The 27,998-nt window shown below is 35.6% G+C and overlaps 1 protein-coding gene across 13 annotated transcripts in view; it reads right to left on the reverse strand.

The window, feature by feature from the left end:
* The window catches only part of LOC127868617 (rap guanine nucleotide exchange factor 6-like), a 123,365-nt gene that overhangs the window by 88,194 nt on the left and 7,173 nt on the right, over positions 1-27,998 (reverse strand). For 12 of the 13 annotated variants that reach the window (XM_052410519.1, XM_052410509.1, XM_052410508.1 and 9 more), the window contains exons 2-4: positions 16,583-17,236; positions 11,294-11,421; positions 9,983-10,066 (exon numbers count right to left, since the gene is read on the reverse strand). In XM_052410519.1, coding sequence (XP_052266479.1) covers positions 9,983-10,066; positions 11,294-11,421; positions 16,583-16,711 — 341 coding nt within the window. In that variant the 5' untranslated portion in view covers positions 16,712-17,236. Of the gene's footprint in view, positions 1-8,062; positions 8,208-9,982; positions 10,067-11,293; positions 11,422-16,582; positions 17,237-27,998 lie in introns of those variants that run through there. The other variant, XM_052410517.1, reaches the window with a different exon arrangement.

Genomic DNA, 27,998 nt, shown 5'->3' on the forward strand with positions numbered 1-27,998 from the left:
CAATTTTAACATTTTAACATTTAAGGTCACAGTGACCTTGACCTTCAAATGAATGACATTGAAATGACCAGTGGTCATCTTCTAGTACTGGCCAATCTTTATTTCAAGTTTGAAGACTCTAGGTACAAGCATACCAAAGTTATTACATGAAATAAGAACTTTAACATTTTTACATTCAAGGTCACAGTGACCTTGACCTTCAAATGAATGACCTTGAAATGTCCAGTGGTTACTTACTAGTTCTGGCCAACCTTCATGTCAAGTTTCAAGACTCTAGGTCCAAGCATACCAAAGTTATAACAACTTTAACATTTTTACATTCAAGGTCACAGTGACCTTGACCTTCAAATGAATGACCTTGAAATGTCCAGTGGTTACTTACTAGTTCTGGCCAACCTTCATGTCAAGTTTCAAGACTCTAGGTCCAAGCATACCAAAGTTATAACAACTTTAACATTTTTATATTGAAGGTCACAGTGACCTTCACCTTCAAATGAATGACCTTGAAATGACCAGTGGTCATCTGTTAATCCTGGCCAACCTTCATGTCAAGTTTGAAGACTCTAGGTCCAAGCATACCAAAGTTATACCATGAAATAAGAACTTTAACATTTTTACATTCAAGGTCACAGTGACCTTGACCTTCAAATGAATGACCTTGAAATGACCAGTGGTTACTAACTAGTTATGGCCAACCTTCATGTCAAGTTTCAAGACTCTAGGTCCAAGCATACCAAAGTTATAACAACTTTAACATTTTTTATATTGAAGGTCACAGTGACCTTGACCTTCAAATGAATGACCTTGAAATGACCAGTGGTCATCTGTTAATCCTGGCCAACCTTCATGTCAAGTTTGAAGACTCTAGGTCCAAGCATACCAAAGTTATACCATGAAATAAGAACTTTAACATTTTCGAGCACGCCGCCCGCCCCGCCCGCCCCCCCGCCTGCCCCCCCGCCCCCCCGCCCCCCCGCCCGCCCGACAACATCAATCTATAAGCCGAGATTTTTTCGAAATAAATCCAGCTAATTAAACATTAACAAAGATCTTTTTATTTATCAAGCATGTATAGCATATAATAAACGATAACACTGTCAAAGTTTATACAATACACGATACATACAAAACATTAACAGGTAATTCATCTATTCGCTATGAAATGTGAAATATTCCGTCATCTTTCTCTGCTTGCACGAGACTCTGGCTGCGCAGTATACTAGTTGTGCGCAGCATATTTCACAGCCGCTCCTTTCATATGGACAAACTGCAATCAAATCAAAGTAAAAATGTTTTAATCGTTTTGAATAACTTTAATTTGATAATTATTCCACTTGCACTTACCTAATTAAAAAAATAGCGCACTGAGCCGCTCTGATAGAGAATACATGTAATAAACACTGACTCGCAAGTTTTCACACCTTTATTGACCTTTATTGACATTACACAAGAGATTAACACCAGTTAGCTTTCTCGTGTCGTTTAACTTCTAATCGATTAAAATCGATTAAAATCGGTTAAACGGACGGATCAAGCAAGCAGGCTGTGATCGCCGCCATCTTTGAATTTTCTGAAAATACATGAAGATGCATAACATTGGTTTGAATCAAAAATGGAAGGTTTGAGAAAAAACGGGATCCAAGGACCCCCCCGCGTTAGATTGGACACAGCGTTATAACGGACCGCACTATATTGGAGTTACAGTGTAATTGACATCTTACCAACTTTCAATCAGATTCTTAACTAAATATAAATAAACTTATCAACAACCGATAAATCGGGCCCGCCGGTTGCCAACATCCTGTCCGCCATTTTGCAGACAAGCCAATTTTGCCTGGTTCTCATTTTTCTCAACACAGGGCTTTTTTCCTTCTGTGAGAATGGCCGTTTTTCACAATTTTGGGAAATTCGCGGCTCAAATGTTCACAATTTTAAGAAGATTGCGACTCAAATTTTCACAATTTTAAGAAGATTGCGACTCAAATTTTCACAATTTCAAGAAGTTCGTGACTCAAATTTTCACAATTTAAGAAAGTTCGCGACTCATTTGTTCACAATTTTAAACAGTTTGAGACTCATTTTTTCACAAAATGGGTGGACCAAGGCTGCTTCACAAAACCAGGAAAAAAAGCCCTGCAACGAGTAACATTTATTTTGTTAGAAAAACAGTAACATTTACATTGTTAGAAAAACAAACAAACAAATGAAATATGGTTAAATGGTGTAAATATGGTTTATGTGACACAAACAGTCAGTATCAAGAAAGATTAGAGGAATTGAAATAATACCATCTCAAATGCAGAAATGCTGTCTTGACAAGTGCAAGTTTGAAGTTGTAGCATTACTGAAATCCCCCTTATAGAACATTTATTTATTTCAGAAACTGAAAAAGTCATATAAGCAATTATAAGTATTAATTATATCACATGTATATGCAAAATAATAGGGAATTGTGGTACCAGTTTTGCATAACTTAAACAAATCCCCTTTATAAATCTCCCTTTGTGTCAGAAACAGGTGAAAACATTTGTACGTCACTTTTTTACTAAAAAGTATCGATAAATGCCATGGTAAATTTTAAAATGTTCCTATCACCATAGCTTTTTCAGGATTAAGAGTGTAAGGAAAGTGTTTGAATTTTGTAATTAAAGCGACACATACCTTCACTAAATGGAAGATTATCCAACAAACTATTTTCATTCACAGTAGATACTTTAAAGTTTAAATCACCACAAGTAGAGTGGAACAAATGGCTCTTGAGATTGGCATTTAAATGCACACACAAAACATGTAACATATTGGTGAGAACAATTGTACATTTCACAAATACCACAGATACCTTCCTATAGATATTTCATTGGGTATGGTAATGTATATCCCGACAGACAATAGGCTAGGAACTGTGATATGATATCTCGGGAGTGTTAATACAGAGGTAAATAAATAAAGGCCAGTGTCATCCTATCTTAGTATCTAACAATAAGGAATAGGAAACGTGTTTGGCTTTTGTCAACTTACAAAACTTTGTTTACAAACATGACATTGCATCTATATATTAGCAATTCACACAGAAACTATTGCATTTTACATCTGAATAATTAAATTGGTCATACATCCTTTGACAACCTTACCAAAACATTTTGCAGCTTGATTTGTAAAATATATTGTATTTTTGTTCCTAATTATGTTACAAAACATTAAAATTAATCTTAATTTATGGATCAATATCAATTCTTACACAAGCTTAAAAACAACCCATGCAAAAGACAAAATATTTAAACAGGACATGAGGTCCGGTATTTTTTTTTATTGACAGGACCCTACCAGATTTTACCAGACCTTGTTCTTTTAACAAACAAGATATAATACCTTTTTTGAGTTAATTTCTATAATTATTAAGTCCATGATGTTTTACTATGAAAAATTCAGTAAATTAAAACTAAATATAGATCTGTTCTTTTATACAGGGATGTCCATTGTCCGAAATATGAAATCTGGAAAATTAGGCCGGGGTCTGGGTTTCGGGTCTCAGATTCCGACAGGGATAAAGGGCAGAGCATCCCTCCCCCATTGCCCTTACTAATTGTAGTTTTGTTATAGTCTTTCTAGTTGCAATTTCTGGTAAATACAATGCAAAATATTATAAACTAGACGCTCGTTATCACCAAATGCATATTCGTCATTTAATTTTTTTTTCATAAAACAACATTGAAAATAAATCATAATCAACGAAAAATACTGTATCCGAAAACAACAGTCCGAAAAAATGAACATACGTGCATATTGTTTGACTGCAGGAAATGAAACCCGGTTACCTAGCAAATACGTAATCAATATATAATTTGGTTAACATTTTGGTTTATAATATGCAATTGCAATCCTTTACTTTGCTAATCCATCGCTTAAAATATCCAAGATGGCCACATATTCAATGTTTTATTGACTTTCAGAAAGTATCCAAGAAACTTACCCACAAATGCCAATTAATCCTGTTCACCTTTCGGTCTAATCAATTATGCATCATCCTTGTGTATAGTCCACACTTATGCCAGTTTCTAAACCATAACATCCCACAGAACAACATATGGTTAAACTTTACGTACATTAATTGATAATTTGTCTGCAATCTACAAACCAGGAAATGTGTTTTTTTCACAGCTGATGACAGTAATTGTAAGATAAAAAGCAAATATAAAGGGGGACTAATATGATTATTATCAATTTTGAATGTCTCTTGAATGACACAGTAAAACACAGCCCCAGGGTTCTGGCTACACATTCTTTCCTATCCCCATGGTATATATAGAACACAGTGTATACTTGCACTAGTGACCTCTCAATTAGTAACATGTATCAGTCATGTTTCAATGAATATGGCCTCAAGACACTTCTAAACCATAATTCACAATATATATGCCTAGTCCCTGCATCATTAATACATGTATGTAAACTGCTAAAAGCTAAACAACAACATTTCACATGACTTATACTGAAACATTTAGCAAATAGCAATGATTAACTTGAAAACTTCAATTAAAGTCAATTTGTTTTTCATTATATCTTGTTTTCAAAACAAAATCTGCTGTTTGAAGTAATAAAGACCAATCACTTCTACTGATATGCAAAGGATACTACTGCATCGCATTAAAGGGGCCTTTTCACAGATTTTGGCATTTTTTTAACTTATTCATTAAATGCTCTATATTGATAAATGTAAACATTGGATCGTAAAAGCTCCAGTAAAAAATCAAGAAAAAAAAATAAAAAAGGAAAAGAACATTGCCCGGAGCAGGTTTCGAACCAGTGACCCCTGGAGTCCTGAAGTAAAAACGCTTTAGCCTACTGAGCTATTCCGCCGAGCACACATTCTTGACGTATTTTATACCTTATATAAGCAATCTTCATGGTTTCACAAAATTTAACGACAAAAACAGAACTCTCCAAATTATTCAATCATTTCGCGTTGCAACGCTTTATAATTTTTAGGTTTTAAAATCGTCAAAAGATGCATATAATGGCTATATTAGAGCATGGTTAATGTTCAGTATTACTGTTTCCTCACAAATATCATAACTAAAACGAAAACTTACGAATCTGAAACAACTTTTTTCAATTTTGTCAATTTACCAAAGCGTGAAAAGATCCCTTTAACCATACATTACAAAATTACATTACTTCTTGTTGTAACAGTATTTTACATGGAAATGACTATCAAACAAGTAAAATGCTAATATTTTAAACATAAAGTGACTTGGAATACATCTTATATTTGAAATTGGAAAATTCCTTTTTAGGAATTCCTTTTTTAGATTTCATATAGCCATATAAATTATGTCTCCCACACATCTACAGCCCCAAATTTACCATAAATGTCAGTGAAAACCAGGTCATTAAATTCAATATTGGTATTTCTATGGAAGGAGAATTACAGGATTTCTAAACATATTAGACACTAACACATCCAGAAGAAATAAGATTATTTCCGAACAACCAGAAATGTCACTGAATTCTCATATTGAGTATTGATCAAGAAACATATGTCAGACAGAAAATTTCTTGTATAATTGACATTTCCATCTATGCACCCAAAGCTAAATTTGTGGTAAAAAAATGACTCCTTGAAGACAGATTACTTCATCATGTCCTTTCTTTGAAAGCCCTGACATTTCTAAAAATCGCTGAATCCTCTATGCTTGTAATGTCAAGAAAATTATTCAGTGCCCATATTTGGATAGCAAATAAACACAGAAATCTTTGATGTAGAAGAAAGCTGACATAATTGTTTCAATAATTAGCAAAAGTGCATGAAAACACCATAGAAGAAATTACACAGGAAACATTGCTTTCCACAGGATTTTTTTAGATGCCTCGGGCCGTAGGTGCGTTCTGAATCTTCCAAGAAAAAAAGCAACAAGAGACAAAATTGTCACAAAACCAGGTTTTCATTGTGAAAAAAAATCTGATAAAGGGAGAAAACTCAAACTGAACTTTTGAAATGAACAAACAAAATTAACCCCCTTTGTAAGTTTGTTTTTAAAAAAAATCTATTTTTAGTCGTGGCAACCTTGACATTGGAGATATTGACGTGATTCTTTCGAGCGACACATCGTCCCATGATGGTGAACAAATGTGCCAAATGATTTTAAAATCTCACAATGAATGACATAGTTATGGCCAGGACAAGCTCATTTATGGCCATTTTTGACCTTTGAACTCAAAGTGTGACCTTGACCTTGGAGATATCGACGTAATTATTTCGCGCGACACACCGTCCAATGATGGTGAACAAATGTGCCAAATGATTTTAAAATCTGACAATGAACGACATAGTTTTGGCCCGGACAAGCTTGTTCCGCCCGCCCGCCAGCCAGCCAGCCAGCCAGCCCGCCCGCATTCGCCAATCTAATAACCAGTTTTTTCCTTCGGAAAACCTGGTTAATAAAATCATGGATAACGACGTTTGTTTAATTGTTTTAACACATTCAATCAGGCATAGATACACATAATCCCGACTCAATTGAATCCCCAATGCATCTGCATCAACCTGTCTCTTATTAATTTCTGCCTTTTTACTTCTTTTCCTATCGCTTTACAGTACGCGATAATCCCATATATTTCATTTTAAAAGCAAATTCTGGAAAATATTGAGGATACAAGTGCTCAAGAATTTCATAAACACACACATTCGCCTTTTTTCTAAAGGCACAAATGAATTTTGGCATATGTGACCATTTAAAGGTTTGATGAAATAACGTTCAATCTAGACGGGGGGTTTCCAACTGAACACACATATCTCGCATAACTTGCTGTTCACGTATTAATACATTATATACATACACCTACACTTTTCATGTGACGTACATGTCTGCATAGTTTTTAAGGGCTTTTAATTGAGACAAAGGAACAGCAGAAATACATTAAGCACCGTTAATATTAAGCTAGAGTTTGTTTATGTCGTGTCAACATTAAATTCGGAAGCATGTTTCTGATTAAAAATTTAATTATGCTAATATGTTAATTTGACAAAACATTTTTGTTGTGTGTAATGAATTCAACTTAAATTTGTTAAAACGCTTTACGAGTCAGATAAATGATTTGACCATTTTATGTATGCAATCCACAATTTCCAGGAGGATAATACTCGGTTGCTCAAGTAACTGCCGTTATATCTTCAGTGAAGTGTAAACCTAGGTGTGGTAGGTGACAAACACAACAGACTGTAACAAAACCACACACTTATTGCAATTACGACATTCGTTGCCTGCATAACTTTACTGCAGGTATCGCATGCCTAAAAGCGCAGTTGCTCATGTAAAGCGTACGTTCTCCTGGGCCAATATCGATCGTCCAATACAACGACGATTCGACTTTAGGGGCCCATAAGTTGGGTTATGAGAATTGTCAGAGGATTGTTAATCAGCTCTCAAAATATTCAGCGAAGTCCATATGGCTTTGATCTTAAGAATAACTAGTTGCAGTTACTGAAAAAAACATACACACCTACTGCTAAATTTCAAACATCCCGCGGACGCTGATTCCGAAATTCAAGACTGTTAAATTGACTGTGTAATGCACTGAGAACAGTTTGGTGGTTGTGTGGATTACTGTGGAAGTCATATGCAAAAGACAAAAGACCTTTTTTTGTAACCTAAGTAATGAAACATACAAACATTTGTATACAAGAAAACCATATGTCTGTAAATAGTGAACAAATATTACAGGAAAGTCATACATATAAAATAAACACTTGACATTTTTAAACATGGTTTACAATGTTGAAATGTGCCATTCCCCTGTGTTTGACAGCTGTCTACTACAAAGAATCTGCCAAAAACAGAGACGCTTGCAGCAAAACATACAGAAACAGACATACAAAAGCATGTTTGTACACACACTAAAAATCAATTGAAACAAATACTACAGTTCTTAAAAACAGAAAAAGTCACAAGAGCAAATATAAATCATGAAGCATGTTTTAGTTTAAAACATCGTTTTGCCAGATATTTCTACAACAACAATAATGAAAATACTTCCATTAAAACAGTCAAAAGAAATGCTTTACCTTGAATCTAAATCCCCAACAAATGAGCAAAAAATTGATAATTAAATACTCTTTCAAAGTTGCTTTAATCTAGATCAATACATTTTCATCTTCAATAAAACTTCATTTCAGTTCAGCACTGACAGGGACATCACTAGTTCAAATTGTATTGGAGCCAATTAGCTGTACAATGTCCCGAAAGGGCCTTGCACAATCTATACAGCAAACAGATATTTATATTGGGCCACAGACTATTTGCACAAGCCAGCATAGAATGTTGATACATAAATAAAGGACAATACCCAATCTACTAAATTGCTATTGAGACTTATCTGAAGCGTAAGCATAATCAGAGGACAAACATTCATTTTTAGCAATAAAAGTCTTCTAGTGGTAAACCGTTAAAGCACAAATAAAAACAACACTAGTGTGTAGATATTGCAATCTTGAATGTATTAATTGTTGCATTATCTATGAAAAAAAAAACAGGACAAACAAAAGAAAATATTATAAATGCATACATTGGTATAACCGCTGTAACCGTGTCATGTAATAATGAATCTTGTGCCCAATCCGCCTAGAATAACTAGACCAGCCTGCGCATTTGCACAGTCTGAACAGTAGCTACCCTGTGCCCTATAAAGCTACCCAAGGTTTTGTGGTATCATTAGTGGACAAAATAGCTCCTCATCAGAATATGCAGGCTGGACTGGAGCAACACTGGCTGCATATGGCACAAAACCCATTTTTGAACGACAGGGCTCAAATCTATTAAGTTACGTTAAACAAATGGTTTTCAACTTTTTAAGAGGCCTTCTATAAAACAATGAGACAAAATATCAATATTTATACAAAGCAACTGGTGATCAGTTTTTGCAATTCTCTGTTATCAAATCAATACACTACAAAAGATCCTTTTAACTACTACATATATAATGTTTAATATTTAATGGGCCATTTCAATCAATCCTTTCTTCTGAATGACTCTGCGCAGCATCCCACAATGCCATCAGTTTAAGAGAAAACTGTAACTTTTCAATGCTCCTTTCCGGACTACTTCATTTGGCAATTTATTTCACAAAATTGCTGTTCATTTCTATGAAAAAAGCTGTGGACATGTGCCATTTCAAGATTCAGACAACCAATACTGAGCAAAAACATAGTTTAAACTGCAACATAAGCACAACCAGTTATTGACATTTTTGTCAAAATCAATATCATTTGATGATTTATGGATGGACTGTTTTATGATGCCCAAAATTTATTCATATAACATTTTAACTAATCTTCAATCATTCAAGGTCTGCACATAAATCTGGTATTTTTTCCAGAAAAAACATTCTATACCAGATACAACTGTTCAAACCTTACTCCTGCAGCTCCTGTATATTTCATTAAATCCAGTGCATTAAGCCGGAAAGAATTATCCAACTATACATATATGAGCCTCGCTGTGGGAAAACCAGCTTTAATTCATGTGCATAAAGTATCGTCCCAGATAAGCCTGTGCATAAAGTATCGTCCCAGATAAGCTTGTGCATAAAGTATCGTCCCAGATAAGCCTGTGCATAAAGTATCGTCCCAGATAAGCCTGTGCATAAAGTATCGTCCCAGATAAGCCTGTGCATAAAGTATCGTCCCAGATAAGCCTGTGCATAAAGTATCGTCCCAGATAAGCCTGTGCATAAAGTATCGTCCCAGATAAGCCTGTGCATAAAGTATCGTCCCAGATAAGCATGTGCAGTCTGCATAGGCTTATCATGGACAACACTTTCTGTTATTATTGTATTTTTATTTTAAAGGAGTTTCTTCTTCGAAAATCAAGTTTATGTTGAAAGGCCCTGATTAATCTGTGCAGACAGCACATATAAATATGAGAAGACACTTTACGCACATGCATTAAGCCCCGTTTTCCATTAATGAGAGTGCGATGTATCCTACCTGCTCCTTGGCAGGAACATGGAGCCCTCTATGAACACAGACCCTGACAGAAGAATGTACCAGCAAGTGCTCAACTGCCTCTGACTGCAAACCAAGTAGAGAAGTTTGAGAACAAACAGTAACAATGATCATTATGTTAACAACAATTTCAGCTGATTGTGTCATTTAAGTTTGAAAGATTAAAATCTCAATTTTCTATAAAGAGCAAATACCACATATTTACCTATTTTCATATTTGTTTTATTGTAATATTTTATGCAACGCTGTGTAATGGAACATCTTAGAAAAACACTAAATCTTGTTTAAGTCCAAGTTTGTAATATTGGATATATCAAACATGTTAAATTCTTTAATTTGTATGAATAAAATCAAATATTTCATAATTTATTATAATTGGATTTTACATTTAAACTATAAAAAGCTCATATTCATAATTAAATTTTGATTTTTTTAGAATTGTTTAAAAATAAATTTTGCAACATTGAGGCTGTTAATACAAGGGAAGGAATAACAAGATATCCCAATGGTGTTAGTTGTACTCGTACTTGTTTCCCTTGCCAACTTGAGAGTTATTTATCACTATTGGCCAAAGCTGCCACTTGTGACAGTGCACTTGAATGATTATGGACATACCTGACACTTTCTAATGAGAGGTCATCACCAAACATGTATCAACTGAGGTCAAAGTAAGTGGCCAGCCAGAAACAACATAAAATTAAGAGCCAACAGTGAGCTACAGCAATAAAGCAGTGACATGTATAGTTGGTACACACATAAGTAACCTTTTAATCTTGCAATCTCCAATTACACATACAAATACAACTGACAAAAGTTAATGGATGCTGTTATGGATAGAAAATTCAACATTTAAGGTTGTGGATAACAGTTTTCCTTGTTGACAGATAAAGTTAGATCACTTGCAGCATAGGGTTCCGGATAGCATTTCTACGCATTTCTTACTCTAAAAACAAAATGGTTGATTTATATGAAAGACCCTTTTAATTACCTTTGAATTTTTGCACAATTGTGACTTTGTTACAGATTTTTCTCTTTGTACTGCACTGAAAAGCACACTTTAAAGAGGTTGTCATGGCATAGTGGATATGATGTCCGCCTTGCAACAAAGTGAGGAAGTCTAGGGTTCGATCTCCACCGTGAATATTCATGGTTCTTAAGAGATCTACTCTAAAGACAAAGACAGCAAGTACTGGTTATACCCCAAAAACAGACTCAAAAGCATATCAATAAGCCAATTAGGCTTTCAATGCAATCAAGCTCAAATAAATAGATTTAAACTAAATGGAAGCTTACCAGTACAGTATGTCATTAGCCTCATGGTACTCGTATCTCACAGTGCGACACAGGGCTCGCAGGGCTGGCTCACGTAGGGATGAAAGGGCCTCCATACCATGCAGGTAAGAGTAGATGACATCAAGATCCTGCAGCAGAAAGCACAAGTCACTGAATATTGGACATGAATTGTCCTGTACAGATGAGCTGTCCTTTTTGTAGTTGAAAAGCCAAACAGACTAAATTCTCAATAAGTGACACAAGGCGATTTAAATAATATGTACATTTACACCTGGGGAAAATATCACCAGAAACAGTGAGCACTTTAACAAGCTATGGATAGAAGGATTTTATTCAACTTAAAACATGTATTTCCTATATTGAAATGACCCTGGCCAAATTTGGTAACACTATTTAAAAAATTGTCAAAGTAAAGGCCATTTTTCACCAATTTGCTTATATACTATATAGGCAGGTTAAGGTTTTTCAGTAAGCTACATTCTAAGGAATGGTTTGATGGGTTTCATTCAAAATGTACACACGTAGTCCTCATATTGAAATGACCCTATAGATTAGGGTTTTGATTGACTCTATTTTGAAATTTGTCTAAATTAGGGAAAAGTCCAATTAAACATGTACATTAAAGCACAAAGACATGTGTAAAACAAGGATATCAGTAAAACTGATGGATGCTCCCCAATAATGCTTTGTTGATATTTGGTTTGTGTGGAAAAAAGTGTGACCTTGAGAAAATCTATTATTAGCCTCAGTGACCTTGACATTGACTGCAGTGACCTCAAACCTCATCAAAAAGGTAGAGGTCCATGCAAGGTACCTACATCTCAAATATAAAAGAGATTGGTAAAATATTGAAGGCGCTTTGAGAAACTCTACCATAAGTGTGACGGAAAATCTATTATTAGTGTCCGTGACCTTGACCCCAGTGACGTCAAACCTCATCAAAAGGTTGAGGTCCATGCAAGGTACCTATATGCCAAATATGTAAGAGATTCGTAAAATAGTGAAGGCGCTATGAGAAACTGTAACAAACGTGTGACGGAAAATCTATTATTAGCCTCGGTGACCTTGAACTTGACCCCAGTGATGTCAAACCTCATCAAAAGGTAGAAGTCCATGCAAGGTACATACAAGCCAAATATGTAAGAGATCAGTAAAATAGTGAAGGCGCTAAGAGAAACTGTAACAAAAGTTTGACGGAAAATCTATTATTAGCCTCGGTGACCTTGACCTTGACCCAAGTGACGTCAAACCTGCCAGATATGTAAGAGATCCTTAAAATAGTGAAGGCGCTATGAGAAACTGTAACAAAAGTGTGACGGAAAGAAGTACGGACGTACGGAAGTAGAAACTGGCAACTATATGCTTTCCATATATATATATATATATATACACTACGCGACCCGTGATTTTTGCCTAATTTGCGAAGTCAAGGCGGGCATTTTGCTTTTTGGGTGGAAAATCACCGCGATTTCACGTGACTCGTCACTCCGACGTCGCGCGAGAGCAAGATAATCTTCGCGCTAAATCCCCTCAATGTTGTGGTGATTCGCTGCGATTCGCCGCAATTCGCCGTGATCGCAGTGACAACGATGACTCGCCAATTCATGCATAGAAACCGAATCGTATCGATAACTTTATACATGTACATAACGCTTCTAATGTTCACAATTATCCGATAATCCAACATCAAAAAAATAATCTTGAACATTTATGTCGGTAAATATGTTTGAGAATTTCATTAAAACAACCATATGACTACGCCATTTTTCAGAAGTGTATAGAGTACAGCGCATAATGTGGGACACAGCTTTCATTGGACGAGCGTATTTAAATTTAGATTGATACAATACGATCTTACAAAAAAACGTTTTATTGCGTCATACGCCTTCATGTAAAAACGTTTTCCTCCTGGAAATTGTGCTATTAATGCATAATATTATCAAAACATTTTTTTCACACGTAAAGCGTTGTAACAAATTAATATACAATTCAAAACAAATATACCATAAGTATAAATGTTCCGTTAAATTCCCAAATGAGAATAAAAATTTATAATCCGAAACACACTTCCGATGTTTTAATGTTAACACGACGTTTACAAATGCTTTCAATATAGTCATCATGTACATGTATATTTCCCGACAAAAGAGCGCGAAAATTATGCGGCAATGTACAAGGTCAAGGTATACGAGTGTGCAAGTATTGATTTTTTATACAAACTGCGTAGCGCAGAGAACATTGAATTCTGTTGATTTCGGTTAAATGTTTCTTTGGTATTTTTAAAACAGTTATATCGCCAACAATTTGATATTTCTTTTAATGTCAATTCAAATCAAACACGCCTTATCCGTATCGTTACTGATAGAAGTAAAACATAATACCTTGACTTGTATAGTTGTTTTGTTGTGAGAGACCATCTGAGTAAACGCCGAAAAATATATCCAAAATGTTATTTTTTTGTCAATGCCATTTGATCCATTATCGCACTTAATTGGCAGCGCCATCCTGTTGTTTCTGTGATTGTCACATCTTTTAACAGTTTGAACACGTACAAAGAGTGCCAATTAGACACTTGAACAAACACTATCACCCGCTGGACAGTACACACTAAATAATCAAATGTTGAGGGGTTTTTGTTTTTGGCGTGAAACCCAGAGAAATGCATGTGCATTATACATCATCATAAATTTATTGAACTCTGCGAACGCTAAGTGCTACGTTGATATACTCGTGTTTTTTTTTCAGCAAAACAAACACAATGTTTAACGGCTTTAATATATAGGCAATGATGTAATAACAACAAATTATTTACCACGATGTCATAATAACATGTACTTAAAAATAGAACAGTAATGTATTTCCGATTTCCGGCTTATCAAGCGTTATGAATGTATGTACAACGCTCGGAAAGTAACGCGAGTAACACGAGTTATCCGCATTGGAGCATGAAACAGAAAATAAATAAGTATAGCATCTTTTAGTCCAAATAATTAGATGTAATCTACCGATTACATTTAACCTTTAAATGAAAGCGTTACTTAAACAATTTCCCGTGTTTTAAGGCGCGAATATTTTGCTAAACACTGTTAACAAAAGGGCTACACGTTATAATTCTTAATGAAATGCAAAAATAAGTATTAACATAATTAATAATGTCAATTAACACACACGGTAAGATCAAAGTTTAAATGGAAAACTTATATCATATTTATCGTAAATTACCAAATTATTAGATTCGTCTAAATCAAATACCATGTAGAGAAACAAGGTATTTATAACAGACCAATGACGAAACACTATGCAACTTTCAATTTACACAGTGCTACGCTACATGTATATTGCAACAATATGGAATTTGAACAGTGGTAGTGTATTCGGGCCTGGAATATAATTGATTGTAAGTTTTAATAAACATTCTGCTAATGCAATTAGTTAAATAATGTTTACATGTTATGTTAAATAATTATTGCATGATCATTCTTCTGCGCTGTTATATTAATTTGGAGCCGTTAAAGCTTCCGACATTACTTCATCACGTTCATGTCGGAACGGGAGTATTTTAGCTAATACGCCCATTGCATACAACAACAACAAAAGCTTTATTATTGCAATATATAATGTAAGTGTATACATATATGTTACATGTACATGTAATGTAGTGTAACCCTTAATGTAAATCTCTTAAAAAGGTGAACCACGGCGGTTTGCGGTGATTTGCGGTGATTCGCGCTGATTGCGTAACAGCGAGATAGATCGCGCGACGGTCGCTGAGACAACACCCAAATTTTCTTGTCGCTCGGAATCACCGCAATTTGTCACGTTGCATCGATTGCGGTGATGGGAGAATCGCGGCAAAAATCACAGGTCGCGTAGTGTATATATATATTATATGGGGAGCATAAAAATTCCACAAACATTCCATTAAAACAACTGTAAAGAGCATAAAACCATGTGCTGGTGGGTGGCATTTCTACTGAAACAGATATAATTGTTAACAAAATCTAAGATCTGATAAACTTTCTGCACACAACAAAAGACATACTCTTTCGCATATTCTTAAGTCTCAAGATAAATACAGTTACCTTTTATCTTACCCCAACAAATATTCATGGTTTTTGGCACGAATGATAATTGTTACCAATAATATTATCACACACATAATGAGATTATCAATAGATTGTGTAATAATTTAGAGAATTAAATTCCAATGTAAATGACAATAAACCTTACAATGGGTGGCATATGGTAAAAGACTAAACAACTTTGTATGGTAGAACCATGATTTCTGGTTAATTAGTGACATGAAAAAATATTGGTAATCCACTTTAAAAACCATTTTTTTATTTTGCAAACATGTCACTTGAAGTATTTGCATTTTTGGTAAAAATACTAAGGAACAAGAAGAATCAAACTGCATAAATAATTAGAACAACAAAAATAGAAAGCATTGTGCCTATACGTAAACCATACAGTATTGATATACTTATATCGAAATGTTCAGAGTCATGATGGAAAACAAAACCTTCTGTAATCTTTATTGATTTTCTATTGCCAAGCTGGCATCAGGTTTTACAATCTGACTGCTAAGTAATGTCCATGAAAGTCAGTGATATCAGTTCTGAACAACTGTTGCTCATGGCTCAGGCACGTTAACACACAAGTGGTGATATACTTTTAGGAATTTATAAATGCTAAATTTAGCCCACTTTCTGGCATTTATAAATATCCTACTTGACGTAAATTACTCCAGTTGCAACACACCTTTTCTAAATAAAAAACTGGCTTGTTTATTATGACTTAATGTATACCCCACTGACCTATAAAAGACAGACAAAAACTGTGTTAACACCAAACACTTAAAAATAAGAAAAAAATGGCCCAGTTCAACACTCCATGATGATAGTCATCATCATTGGGTAATTTGAAAACAAATAGCCTATTTATAGTACATTGACTATTTTCATAAACATTGCTATAGGCTTAAAATGCTTTTAATCTGAAAGATAAACCATGTATTTCTAATGCAACGAAGATAATATAAATCGTTGTCACAATCTTTAAACTTAAAAAGATGAAGCACTAGGTACATTACAATGAAAACCTTACTTAATGAAGCCATAGGCACTGTAAGACTATAATTATATTTAAAAAAACTTCAAACAAAAATATGGATCAACCCTTAAATTGTGTGTATTTGTCACCAGCATAATGCATTAGCATGCCTTGCTACAGGAACAGTGATCCAATGTAATTCCCATATTCATTTTACAAAAAAACAACATAACTTACCACATCATCTCTCTTGCTGGGATGTTTCTGAAGACACAGGATGAAATTTCTGTCTGTACAGTGGGCCATTTTAGCATAGTTGTCATGGTGAATGTTGTAGCTATAGTGATCCAGCGCCGGATACATCATGCCTTTCCCACTGTTTAACTAGGGCCAAGCCCTGAGGCAGCTTCAAACCTTGGCTCTTTTCACAAATTTAGAACCACACAATCACTGACAACAATATCAAGTTAAACAAATGTTCATTAATTCCAACTAAACACACAACTTTCTATTCAGAACACCTTTTAATTAGTTTCACCAGTATATTGGTTTGATTTCAGAATAAAACACAAGAAATAGCATTGAAGGCACTTTGGAACCAAAATAGAAACTAAAAGGAGATCTTCCTGTTAAATCTGAAAAAACTATTAAATGCACCTCTGGCTCAAAATAGTTATGTTAGAATGTGAAAATAATTCACATTCTTCACACTATTTCCTAGAAAATTAGTGATATAAGACTAATAAAATCACGCTTAAATCCAAAATATCAATCAATGTTCACTCCATGGTCTTTGAACAGAGAACAGGTGATCCATATTATCCGTAGCCGAAGCAAATTTCCAGCATATACTGTCCAACCCAGTACCTGGATAGTCCCATTCTTGGCACTCTGAAATATATACAGTTAGATACACTGCTTCTGCACAATGTAAACTGTTTACAGGTTGTACGAAAAATGAAAATAATAAACAGCCTTGATCCTATTAGATAGAACAATTCATAGGAATACTATGTTCATGTGTTTCTTAAACACCATGCATATACTGTCAGTTAACTGGCTGATCTAAAAGAATGTGGTTCTTATTTACTTGGTTACAAATTAACACATGCGATAAATTGATTTATTCTGCATGAATATTGCACATGAAACATTATATATTACAACTAGTGCTCCAGCTAGGATTTGAAAAGGGCAGGGGGAACTATTTTGTCGAAAGGGCACTTTCAATGCGAAGAATTTTGTCAAAAGGGCACTTTCGAGCACGCAGTCGTACCTGGAATGCTCCCTGTTGCATATTTATTTTTATGTTATTAATAATTGTTAGAATATATTATTGCCATTATTATTAAACCATGCAAATAAAATGTCTACAATGTAAAATGAGGAATAAATTAATTAACATGTAACAAGAGAGTTATAAATTATAATGTAAAAAAAACAACAAGGGCTGTTTGTAAAACACGCATGCCCCCCATATGGGCTCTCCGTTGTAGTGACAGCCATTGTGTGAATATGTTTTTCGTCACTGTGACCTTGACCTTTGACCTAGTGACCTGAAAATCGATAGGGGTCATCTGCCAGTTATGATCAATGTACCTATGAAGTTTCATGATCCTAGCCATAAGCATTCTTGAGTTATCATCCGGAAACCATTTTACTATTTCGGGTCACTGTGACCTTGACCTTTGACCTAGTGACCTTAAAATCAATAGGGGTCATCTGCGAGTCATGATAAATCTACATATCAAGTTTCATGATCCTAGGAATAAGCGTTCTTGAGTTATCATCCGGAAACCATTTTACTATTTAGGGTCACCTTAAACTTGACCTTTGACCTAGTGACCTCAAAATCGATAGGGGTCATCTGCGAGTCATGATCAATGTACCTATAAAGTTTCATGATCCTAGGCATAAGCGTTCTTGAGTTATCATCCGGAAACCATTTTACTATTTCGGGTCACCATGACCTTGACCTTTGACCTAGTGACCTCAATATCAATAGGGGTCATCTGCGAGTCATGATCAATGTACCTATGAAGTTTTATGATCGTAGCCATTAGCGTTCTTGAGTTATCATCCGGAAACCATTTAACTATTTCAGGTCACCATGACCTTGACCTTTGATATAGTGACCTGAAAATAAATAGGGGTCAACTGCGAGTCATGATCAATCTACCCATCAAGTTTCATGATCCTAGGCATAAGCGTTCTTGAGTTATCATCCGGAAACCATTTTACTATTTCGGGTCACCGTGACCTTGACCTTTGACCTTGTGACCTGAAAATCAATAGGGGTCATCTGCCAGTCATGATCAATGTACCTATGAAGTTTCACAATCCTAGGCATAAGTGTTCTTGATTTATCATCCGGAAACCATTTTACTATTTCGGGTCACCGTGATCTTGACCTTTGACCTAGTGACCTAAAAATCAGTAGGGGTCATCTGCCAGCCATTATCAATCTACCTACGAAGTTTCATGATCATAGGCATAAGCGTTCTTGAGTTATCATCCGGAAACCATTTTACTATTTTGGGTCACTGTGACCTTGACCTTTGACTTAGTGACCTGAAAATTAATAGGGGTCATCTGTGAGTCATGATCAATGTACCTATCAAGTTTCATGATCCTAGGCCTAAGCGTTCTTGAGTTATCACCCGGAAACCATTTTACTATTTCAGATCACTGTGAACTTGACCTTTGACCTTCAGACATGAAAATCAATAGGGGTCATCTGCGAGTCATGATCAATCTACCTATCAAGTTTCATGATCCTAGGCCTAAGCGTTCTTGAGTTATCATCTGGAAACCATTTTACTATTTCGGGTCACCGTGACCATGACCTTTGACCTAGTGACCTCAAAATCAATAGGGGTCATCTGCGAGTCATGATCAATGTACGTATGAAGTTTCATGATCCTAGGCCCAAGCGTTCTTGTGTTATCATCTGGAAACCACCTGGTCGACAGACCGACATGTGGAAAGCAATATACCCCCACTTCTTCGAAGGGGGGCATAATTAAAAAATTAATTAACTGGCAGGGCAGGGCGGAACATCAGAAGGGCAGAGCTTCGGGCGGGCAGAGCGCGGCGCCCTTACATTTAGGCCTAGCTGGAGCACTGTATTGAGTGTCAGGGATCAAGCAACTGGGCGACGTGGGCAATTATATCGCCGTGGCTTTCCTTTAATCGCCCGGATCAAAAGCACAAGCGAAAATCACTTCGCCCTAAAATCTGGCAATTATCATATCTGCAGCGCTATCTACATGTAAGTGGCTTCTGTTTATTACCGAATACACGCCAAAGTCAATCAACTGACCGAATCGACGAAACTCCGCCCCCTGGCGTAGTAAATTACCTATTGAACAAGAGTTCCGCGGTCGGAGATGACCGCATTGAAGCCGGATTTTTGATTTAAATGACAGGAAAGTACCTTTCGTGTTTTTGTCAATGCAATACTTAAATTACTGAAATATTGTTCAAAGGTCAAAATGAAATGTAAGTACTGGCCAATCTTTATTTCAAGTTTGAAGACTCTAGGTACAAGCATACCAAAGTTATAACATGAAATAAGAACTTTAACATTTTTACATTCAAGGTCACAGTGACCTTGACCTTCAAATGAATGACCTTGAAATGTCCAGTGGTTACTTACTAGTTCTGGCCAACCTTCATGTCAAGTTTCAAGACTCTAGGTCCAAGCATACCAAAGTTATAACAACTTTAACATTTTTACATTCAAGGTCACAGTGACCTTGACCTTCAAATGAATGACCTTGAAATGTCCAGTGGTTACTTACTAGTTCTGGCCAACCTTCATGTCAAGTTTCAAGACTCTAGGTCCAAGCATACCAAAGTTATAACAACTTTAACATTTTTATATTGAAGGTCACAGTGACCTTCACCTTCAAATGAATGACCTTGAAATGACCAGTGGTCATCTGTTAATCCTGGCCAACCTTCATGTCAAGTTTGAAGACTCTAGGTCCAAGCATACCAAAGTTATACCATGAAATAAGAACTTTAACATTTTTACATTCAAGGTCACAGTGACCTTGACCTTCAAATGAATGACCTTGAAATGACCAGTGGTTACTAACTAGTTATGGCCAACCTTCATGTCAAGTTTCAAGACTCTAGGTCCAAGCATACCAAAGTTATAACAACTTTAACATTTTTTATATTGAAGGTCACAGTGACCTTGACCTTCAAATGAATGACCTTGAAATGACCAGTGGTCATCTGTTAATCCTGGCCAACCTTCATGTCAAGTTTGAAGACTCTAGGTCCAAGCATACCAAAGTTATACCATGAAATAAGAACTTTAACATTTTTACATTCAAGGTCACAGTGACCTTGACCTTCAAATGAATGACCTTGAAATGACCAGTGGTTACTAACTAGTTATGGCCAACCTTCATGTCAAGTTTCAAGACTCTAGGTCCAAGCATACCAAAGTTATAACAACTTTAACATTTTTTATATTGAAGGTCACAGTGACCTTGACCTTCAAATGAATGACCTTGAAATGACCAGTGGTCATCTGTTAATCCTGGCCAACCTTCATGTCAAGTTTGAAGACTCTAGGTCCAAGCATACCAAAGTTATACCATGAAATAAGAACTTTAACATTTTCGAGCACGCCGCCCGCCCGCCCGCCCGCCCGCCCCCCCGCCCGCCCGCCCGACAACATCAATCTATAAGCCGAGATTTTTTCGAAAAAAATCCGGCTAAAAATTGATAAGCAACCATTCACAGCGCTCGTCATTCGGGTATTGGGCAGGAATCTCTTGACAAAGCAGAGTGAAATCACTGAAGCGTGTAAGTGTTACGAACGGTGTTTTTACTGCTATTGTTAAGTTTTATGGGGATTATTATCGGATTAACGGCTCCTTTATAGTGATAGTGAGCAATAAATAAAGTAACACTGGGACAAACTGTCACCACGATATAATATTATAACGATTATTAGGGCCGCTATTTCTTTACCATTTAATCAATACCATTGGCCTCAGGCAAAAGCATTTAATTTCTCCACAACAACACATGAAATCTTGTTTCAACAGGAATTTGTGAGCATTTCTGTTTAATAGTTTCATTATTATAATGTTTTGGGAAGGATAAAATTTGATTATGAAACCAACAATTTCGGAAATAAAAAGCATAACATTCACTCGATGTACTATAATTCAGATATGTTAAAATTCGGACATTTAAAGATCGGGACATTTATGTGTTGGTTTGTTGTTGATAGTTTGTAAAACTATGTTTTACGTTATTTCAGGCAACTAGAATGGATGGTGGCAATTATCTGGGCCTTTCTGTCAGGAAATATGCGTGAAAAACATTCATTTATTTGAGCCTAGAAATCATCCACCACTAACAGAAAACGTTTTTAAATCAGAAGCTATCTTAGCTTATGTATATCATGTCCAAATGACCAAATATAACTGTTTAACAATTTGAAGTGAGATGCTTTATTGTACATTGATGTGATTCTATGTTTAATTAAATAGTTAATTTTGAAACATTTATGCAGCATAACGTTACATTGATGTTAACATTATTATTTTATTTTGGTTATCTGTGTTGTTTATCAAGTTGAAAAAAAAAGTTAATTATATACAATAAAGCTTATTAAGACTTATGAAGGTATGACTTATGAAGGTACTTATTGTTTTTTATGTTTTAACATACTTTTTAAAGTGATACATGTAATACAGTAATGACATTAATGTAATGTAGTAAGGTTTCTTTTAATCATTGTCCTAAATGATTGTTCTGATTAATAAGGTTGGAATAACCGACAGTTTTCATACTGCGAAAAAGTGGCAACAACTTTTTGGGGGCCAGTGAAACCCCTGGGTCATGGTTCACAATGGTCCATTGGTGATCGCAAAAGATCCACTTCTCCCTAAAACTGCCTTACTTCTCCCTCTCCAGAGCTTATGGAGAAGTGACTTCTCCAAAAAATTGGAGTCTAGCTTGATCCCTGAGTGTAAAGTATAGAACAATCTATGTAGTCTACAGACAATGAACTGACTGCCTTCTTGCTAGTAAGTTGTATAACCAACATGCTTTGCATTCATTGCCCAAAAATTAAATAATTTGTGGAGATCATTTATGTACAACAACAGTAATATTTCTGACATTGTTCAGTGACCACACATAACACAAAAACTCAAGATAGATCATTAGGTACATGTATCAGCAAAGGCATATTCAGCTACCTACATGAACCAGAATGTTATTATTAATAATTTTCATGTTACAGTTATGTATATTCTTCACTTTTTTACATCTTTTTATAATGATGAAAATCTGTTAATGCTATGCTCATACAAAATCTATAATGGCTGGTACATTTATCTATCTGACAGTAACACAACATGTACATAAGGACTCTTTGGTCTTTGATGTTGGAAACATATCAAACAGGAATTGGCAGGTCTATTTTTGTTTCTGTAATAAACCAATTTTCATGTTTTTCTAACCTAATTAGTTTTCTGTCCAGACATACTGAGGTCTACAGTCTGCAAACACTGTCTGACAAGGCATTCTCAGTAGCCAGACAGGGATATTTTTACCCCTGGGGTAAAAATTTCACATAATTATGCTAAATATTTCTTATATCAAAGAGATAGAAATTACTTTTCTGTCATAAATTTTCTTTAAAATAAGCTAAAGTTAAAAAATCATGTGACTCTGATCCTTTTTTATTATTGTATAGTATTATAATCTTAACATTAACAAAGCGTGATGTTTGACATGACCTGCATACACAATTTGACAATTAAAGATTGTATTGCAAGATAAACATTCTATTTAGGATGCTCATTTGCATACAGACTCATTAGTTGACTGGTAAAGGTTATTTCCGTAATCACTCTCTGAATATAATTATGCTGCTACTATACAGATGAATGTTAAAGAAACTGATCTCATATTGGCCAGACATCATCAAACTGGTTACTGCAATTTTGTTGAGAAATTTGCATGACGATTACAACCTTTAGAAGAAAACAGCATTTGGACAATCATGCGAACAAATAACAATCACATGTTCAAACATCGATTATGATTGAAAAACTGGGAAAAAGCCAATGGCAGCGCTCTTTACAAAAAATGCTAATAGATAATGCAGATAATGGTGCAAATGTCTGATTTTTCAGGTCCCTTATGAAATATGACAAAAATGGTCGTATGACCTTACCCCCATTCTTTATATGAATTTCCACAAATCTCAGAAATGCAGCAATTTTTTTGCCCAATTGCAAAAAGTACCGGGATCAGCTCAATTTGGAAAAATGTGTGCCCAAAACCCTGAAATTGGGGAAATCGAGTCGTGAAGTCTAAACATTGGGAAAAAGGTTTATTTGACAGCAATTGGGAAATTTTTAGTTTCTTCCCAAATGGGAAAATGCTGATTTCTGTACCTTTATAAAGAACAAAAAAAATTGCTGAAAATGGTACCTGGGTAGATCTAATTAGTGAAAAACAGAGTGCTTTTTTTAAAATTTAAGTACGTTTTTTTCCCCACTTGACCTATATTCAAACTTGGCAGAGATATTGTTAAGATTAATATTCTAACTTACTTTCATGAAGATTGAATTATGAAGCTGACTTCTAGTGGTAATTTAAAAACAAGGGCTGTTTGTAAAACATGCATGCCCCCCATATGGGTTGTCCGTTGTAGTGGCTGCCATTGTGTGAATACGATTTTTGTCACTGTGACCTTGACCTTTGACCTAGTGACCTGAAAATCAATAGGGGTCATCTGCGGGTCACGATCAATGTACCTATGAAGTGTCATGATCCTAGACAAAAGCATTCTTGAGTTATCATCCGAAAATCATTTTACTATTTCGGGTCACCGTGACCTTGACCTTTGACCTTGTGACCTCAAAATCAATAGGGGTCATCTGCAAGTCATGATCAATCTACCTATGAAGTTTCATGATCCTATGCGTATGCGTTCTTGAGTTATCATCCAAAAACTATTTTACTATTTCGGGTCACCGTGACCTTGACCTTTGACCTAGTGACCTCAAAATCAATAGGGGTCATCTGGGAGTCATGATCAATCTACCCATGAAGTTTCATGATCCTAGGCGTATGCGTTCTTGAGTTATCATCCGGAAACCATTTTGCTATTTCGGGTCACCGTGACCTTGACCTTTGACCTAGTGACCTCAAAATCAATAGGGGTCATCTGCAAGTCATGATCAATCTACCCATGAAGTTTCATGATCCTAGGCGTATGCGTTCTTGAGTTATCATTCAAAAACCATTTTACTATTTCTGGTCACCGTGACCTTGACCTTTGACCTAGTGACCTCAAAATCAATAGGGGTCATCTGCGAGTCATGATCAATGTACCTATGGAGTTTCATGATCCTAGGCCCAAGCGTTCTTGAGTTATCGTCTGACAACCACCTGGTGGACGGACCGACAGACCAACCGACCGACATGAGCAAAGCAATATACCCCCTCTTCCTCGAAGGGGGCATTAAAAAAAAGATTTTACCATGTGTCCTTGTTTTTGATGCCACTTTACCCTGATTCAAACTAGGCCTTGATATTGTCAAAAATGAACATATTGACCCAACTGATGCAAATGTAATGAAAAACAAGCGTGTCAAATATCCCAAATTTGTACTAAGGGAAAATTAGGCCAGGGTCTTGGGCCGCGGTTCCCCAACAGAAAAAAAGGGCAGACCCCCCCCCCTGCCCCAACTTATTGTACTTTGTTTAGTCTAGTCTTTCTAGCTGCAATTTCAGGTGTAAACAATATAATAAACCAGACCATACTTATCATCGCATGTGTATTCGTCATTCAATAAATAAATTTTTTAAAACATCGAAAATAAATTTAAGTAATTAGTTTATTACAATCGATGAAAAATACTGCATCCGAAAAATACGCCGTGGCATAATGGATAAGGTGTCCGCCAAGTGATCAGGAGGTCACAGGTTCGATCCCCACTCGGAGAGCGTTCTATAGATCTGCCCCCAAAGACACCAAGAACTGGTTATAGGCACAGGAAACAGACTTGAGAGCGCTTCTGTAAGCCTGAGGCTTTTCATGCAATCGAGCTAAAATAAATAGGTTTAAACTAAAATACTGTGTCTGGAAACAACAGTCCGAAAAAATGAACGAGTTTTGCTCATTAAATGTGCATATCATTTGAATATGAAAACCAGATTCCTAGCAAATACATAATCAATATATAATTTTGTTAACATATTGCTTGACAATATGCTATTGCAGTCCTTTACTTTTCTAATTGATCACTTAAACTATTACAAGATGGTGGAAATTTGCAATGTTTCGTTGACTTGTAAGATTTTCGGAAAGAAGCAAAGATGTTTCGTAGACAAGTTCATGTTTACCTAATTAATCAGAAATCGATCAATAAGATATCTGGCAAAATCGGTACCAAGCGAAAATTTACGGAATGCACAATATTTGTGCATAAATGATAGGGCATTAAAACAAATTTGTTCCTTCCCAACCACCCCCAAACAACAAAAGAACAAGATGTGTTTGTGAAACACAATGTCCCCCTATATGATGTTTGACCTTGAAGGATGACCTTGACCTTGTGAAGGATGACCTTGACCTTTCACCACTCAAAATGTGCAGCTCTATGAGATACACATGCATGCCAAATATCAAGTTGCTATCTTCAATATTGCAAAAGTATTCATAAAATAAGCGATTTGGGCCACATGTATTTGACCTCTGACCTTGAAGGATGACCTTGACCTTTCACCACTCAAATTGTGCAGCTCCATGAGATGCACATGCATGCCAAATATCAAGTTGCTATCTTCAATATTGCAAAAGTATTTATAAAATAAGCGATTTGGGCCACATATATTTGACCTCTGACCTTGAAGGATAACCTTGACCTTGACCTTTCACCACTCAAAATGTGCAGCTCCATGAGATACACATGCATGCCATTATCAAGTTGCTATCTTCAATATTGCAAAAGTACTCATAAAATGAGCGATTTTGGCCACATATATTTGACCTCTGACCTTGAAGGATGACCTTGACCTTTCACCACTCAAAATGTGCAGCTTCATGAGATACACATGCATGCCAAATATGAAGTTGCTATCTTCAATATAGCAAAAGTTATTGCAAAATGTTAAAGTTGGCGCAAACAGACCAACAGACCAACAGACCAACAGACAGGGCAAAAACAATATGTCCCCCACTACTATAGTGGGGGACATAAAAATAGACCCTGGACGGCTCAAATCCGAATTTCCTGAATAATCTGGCCAATTGACACCCCAAAAGAAATCACTTACAATCAATTATAAGGATAACTTTCTTTCTTTATTAGCTATCCTTAAAGAGGTTTTAAGTAAATGCAAACAGGCAAGCTGCAAACTTACAAAATAGAAGCTGCTACTGGTTCTCGTAATCAGACCATTCAATACTCTGAGAATACGCGTACAAACTGTACATTGGTCTGTGCCTTTCAAAACGACCATGTTTTATTTTACAAAATACTTAAAAGGTCATCAATGTCAATGAATGTACAAATTTATTGGAGAGAGCATCTGCCCTTAGAGCAAATAGTCCTGGGCTTAAATACCAAGTTTAAAAATTGTCAACTGTTGCCTAATTAAAGACCTCGAAACCACATTCCACAAGTTAATAGCTCATATAAAGCAATTGTTTAATAATTATGTATATTACAGTTCCCTCATATTGAGGGTCTCCTGGTATCTAGTATCATTTTGTTACCTTTAACTTAGAACGGGGCTCTAGTGATGATGTCACACACGCATGCGCTCCGAGTATTTTGGTTAACTAGCATTACAACTCATGAAAATAAATACAAAGACCACCAAAATGAGGAAAACAGAGCTCATGGAATTTAAAAATCGTACTTTAACTAAAATAATTAAAATGTTACCATCTTCCATACATCTTCCATACATTATATTGGTCCTATTCATCAAATTTCCACATAAATTACAAACTGTAGCACAAGAAACATTCATTTATATGATTTATTAAAAAAAATACTTTCACTTTCTCTAGATTCTAAGAAAATGATGCATGAGGACTGTGCATGCACATCGCGTCAGGTGACATAAACATTTTCAGTGGCAATACCCTGTCCCAAATGGACATTTACTCCAGAAAATCTTTTAATTTTAACACCTATGCCGATATTTATTTGGACATTTTTGTTTATGAAATTCTTTACTTTAGCTCTTTAATATGCCAATGTTGCTAAAAATAAGAACGACCTATAAAACAGAAACTTGTTAAATTGTTAAAAAAAAAGTTATAAAAAAGTTAAATGATTGTTTCAGTTTCAAAATATTTTCAGCGAATCAATGTTTGAAGTTTTGTCGACCTAATGCCTGTTGCAATTGAGTACTCTCCCATTTCCAAGTGACGTCTCGATACGAGGTAATCATATGCATAGTTAATGTTATTGCGGGTGTGATGGAAACTATTGGCTTTGAATGGTTAAACATGCTGTAAATAAACAATTTTGACATGGATTTAAGGGGAAATACATAACTTTTTGAAACACAATTGTTTATCGCTGCAATTTAAATTAAAGGGGCCTTTTCACAGATTTTGAAGTTTGTGATTAAATGCCTTATATAG

Source organism: Dreissena polymorpha, chromosome 2, assembly GCF_020536995.1.
Source record: "Dreissena polymorpha isolate Duluth1 chromosome 2, UMN_Dpol_1.0, whole genome shotgun sequence".
Lineage (NCBI taxonomy): Eukaryota > Metazoa > Mollusca > Bivalvia > Myida > Dreissenidae > Dreissena > Dreissena polymorpha.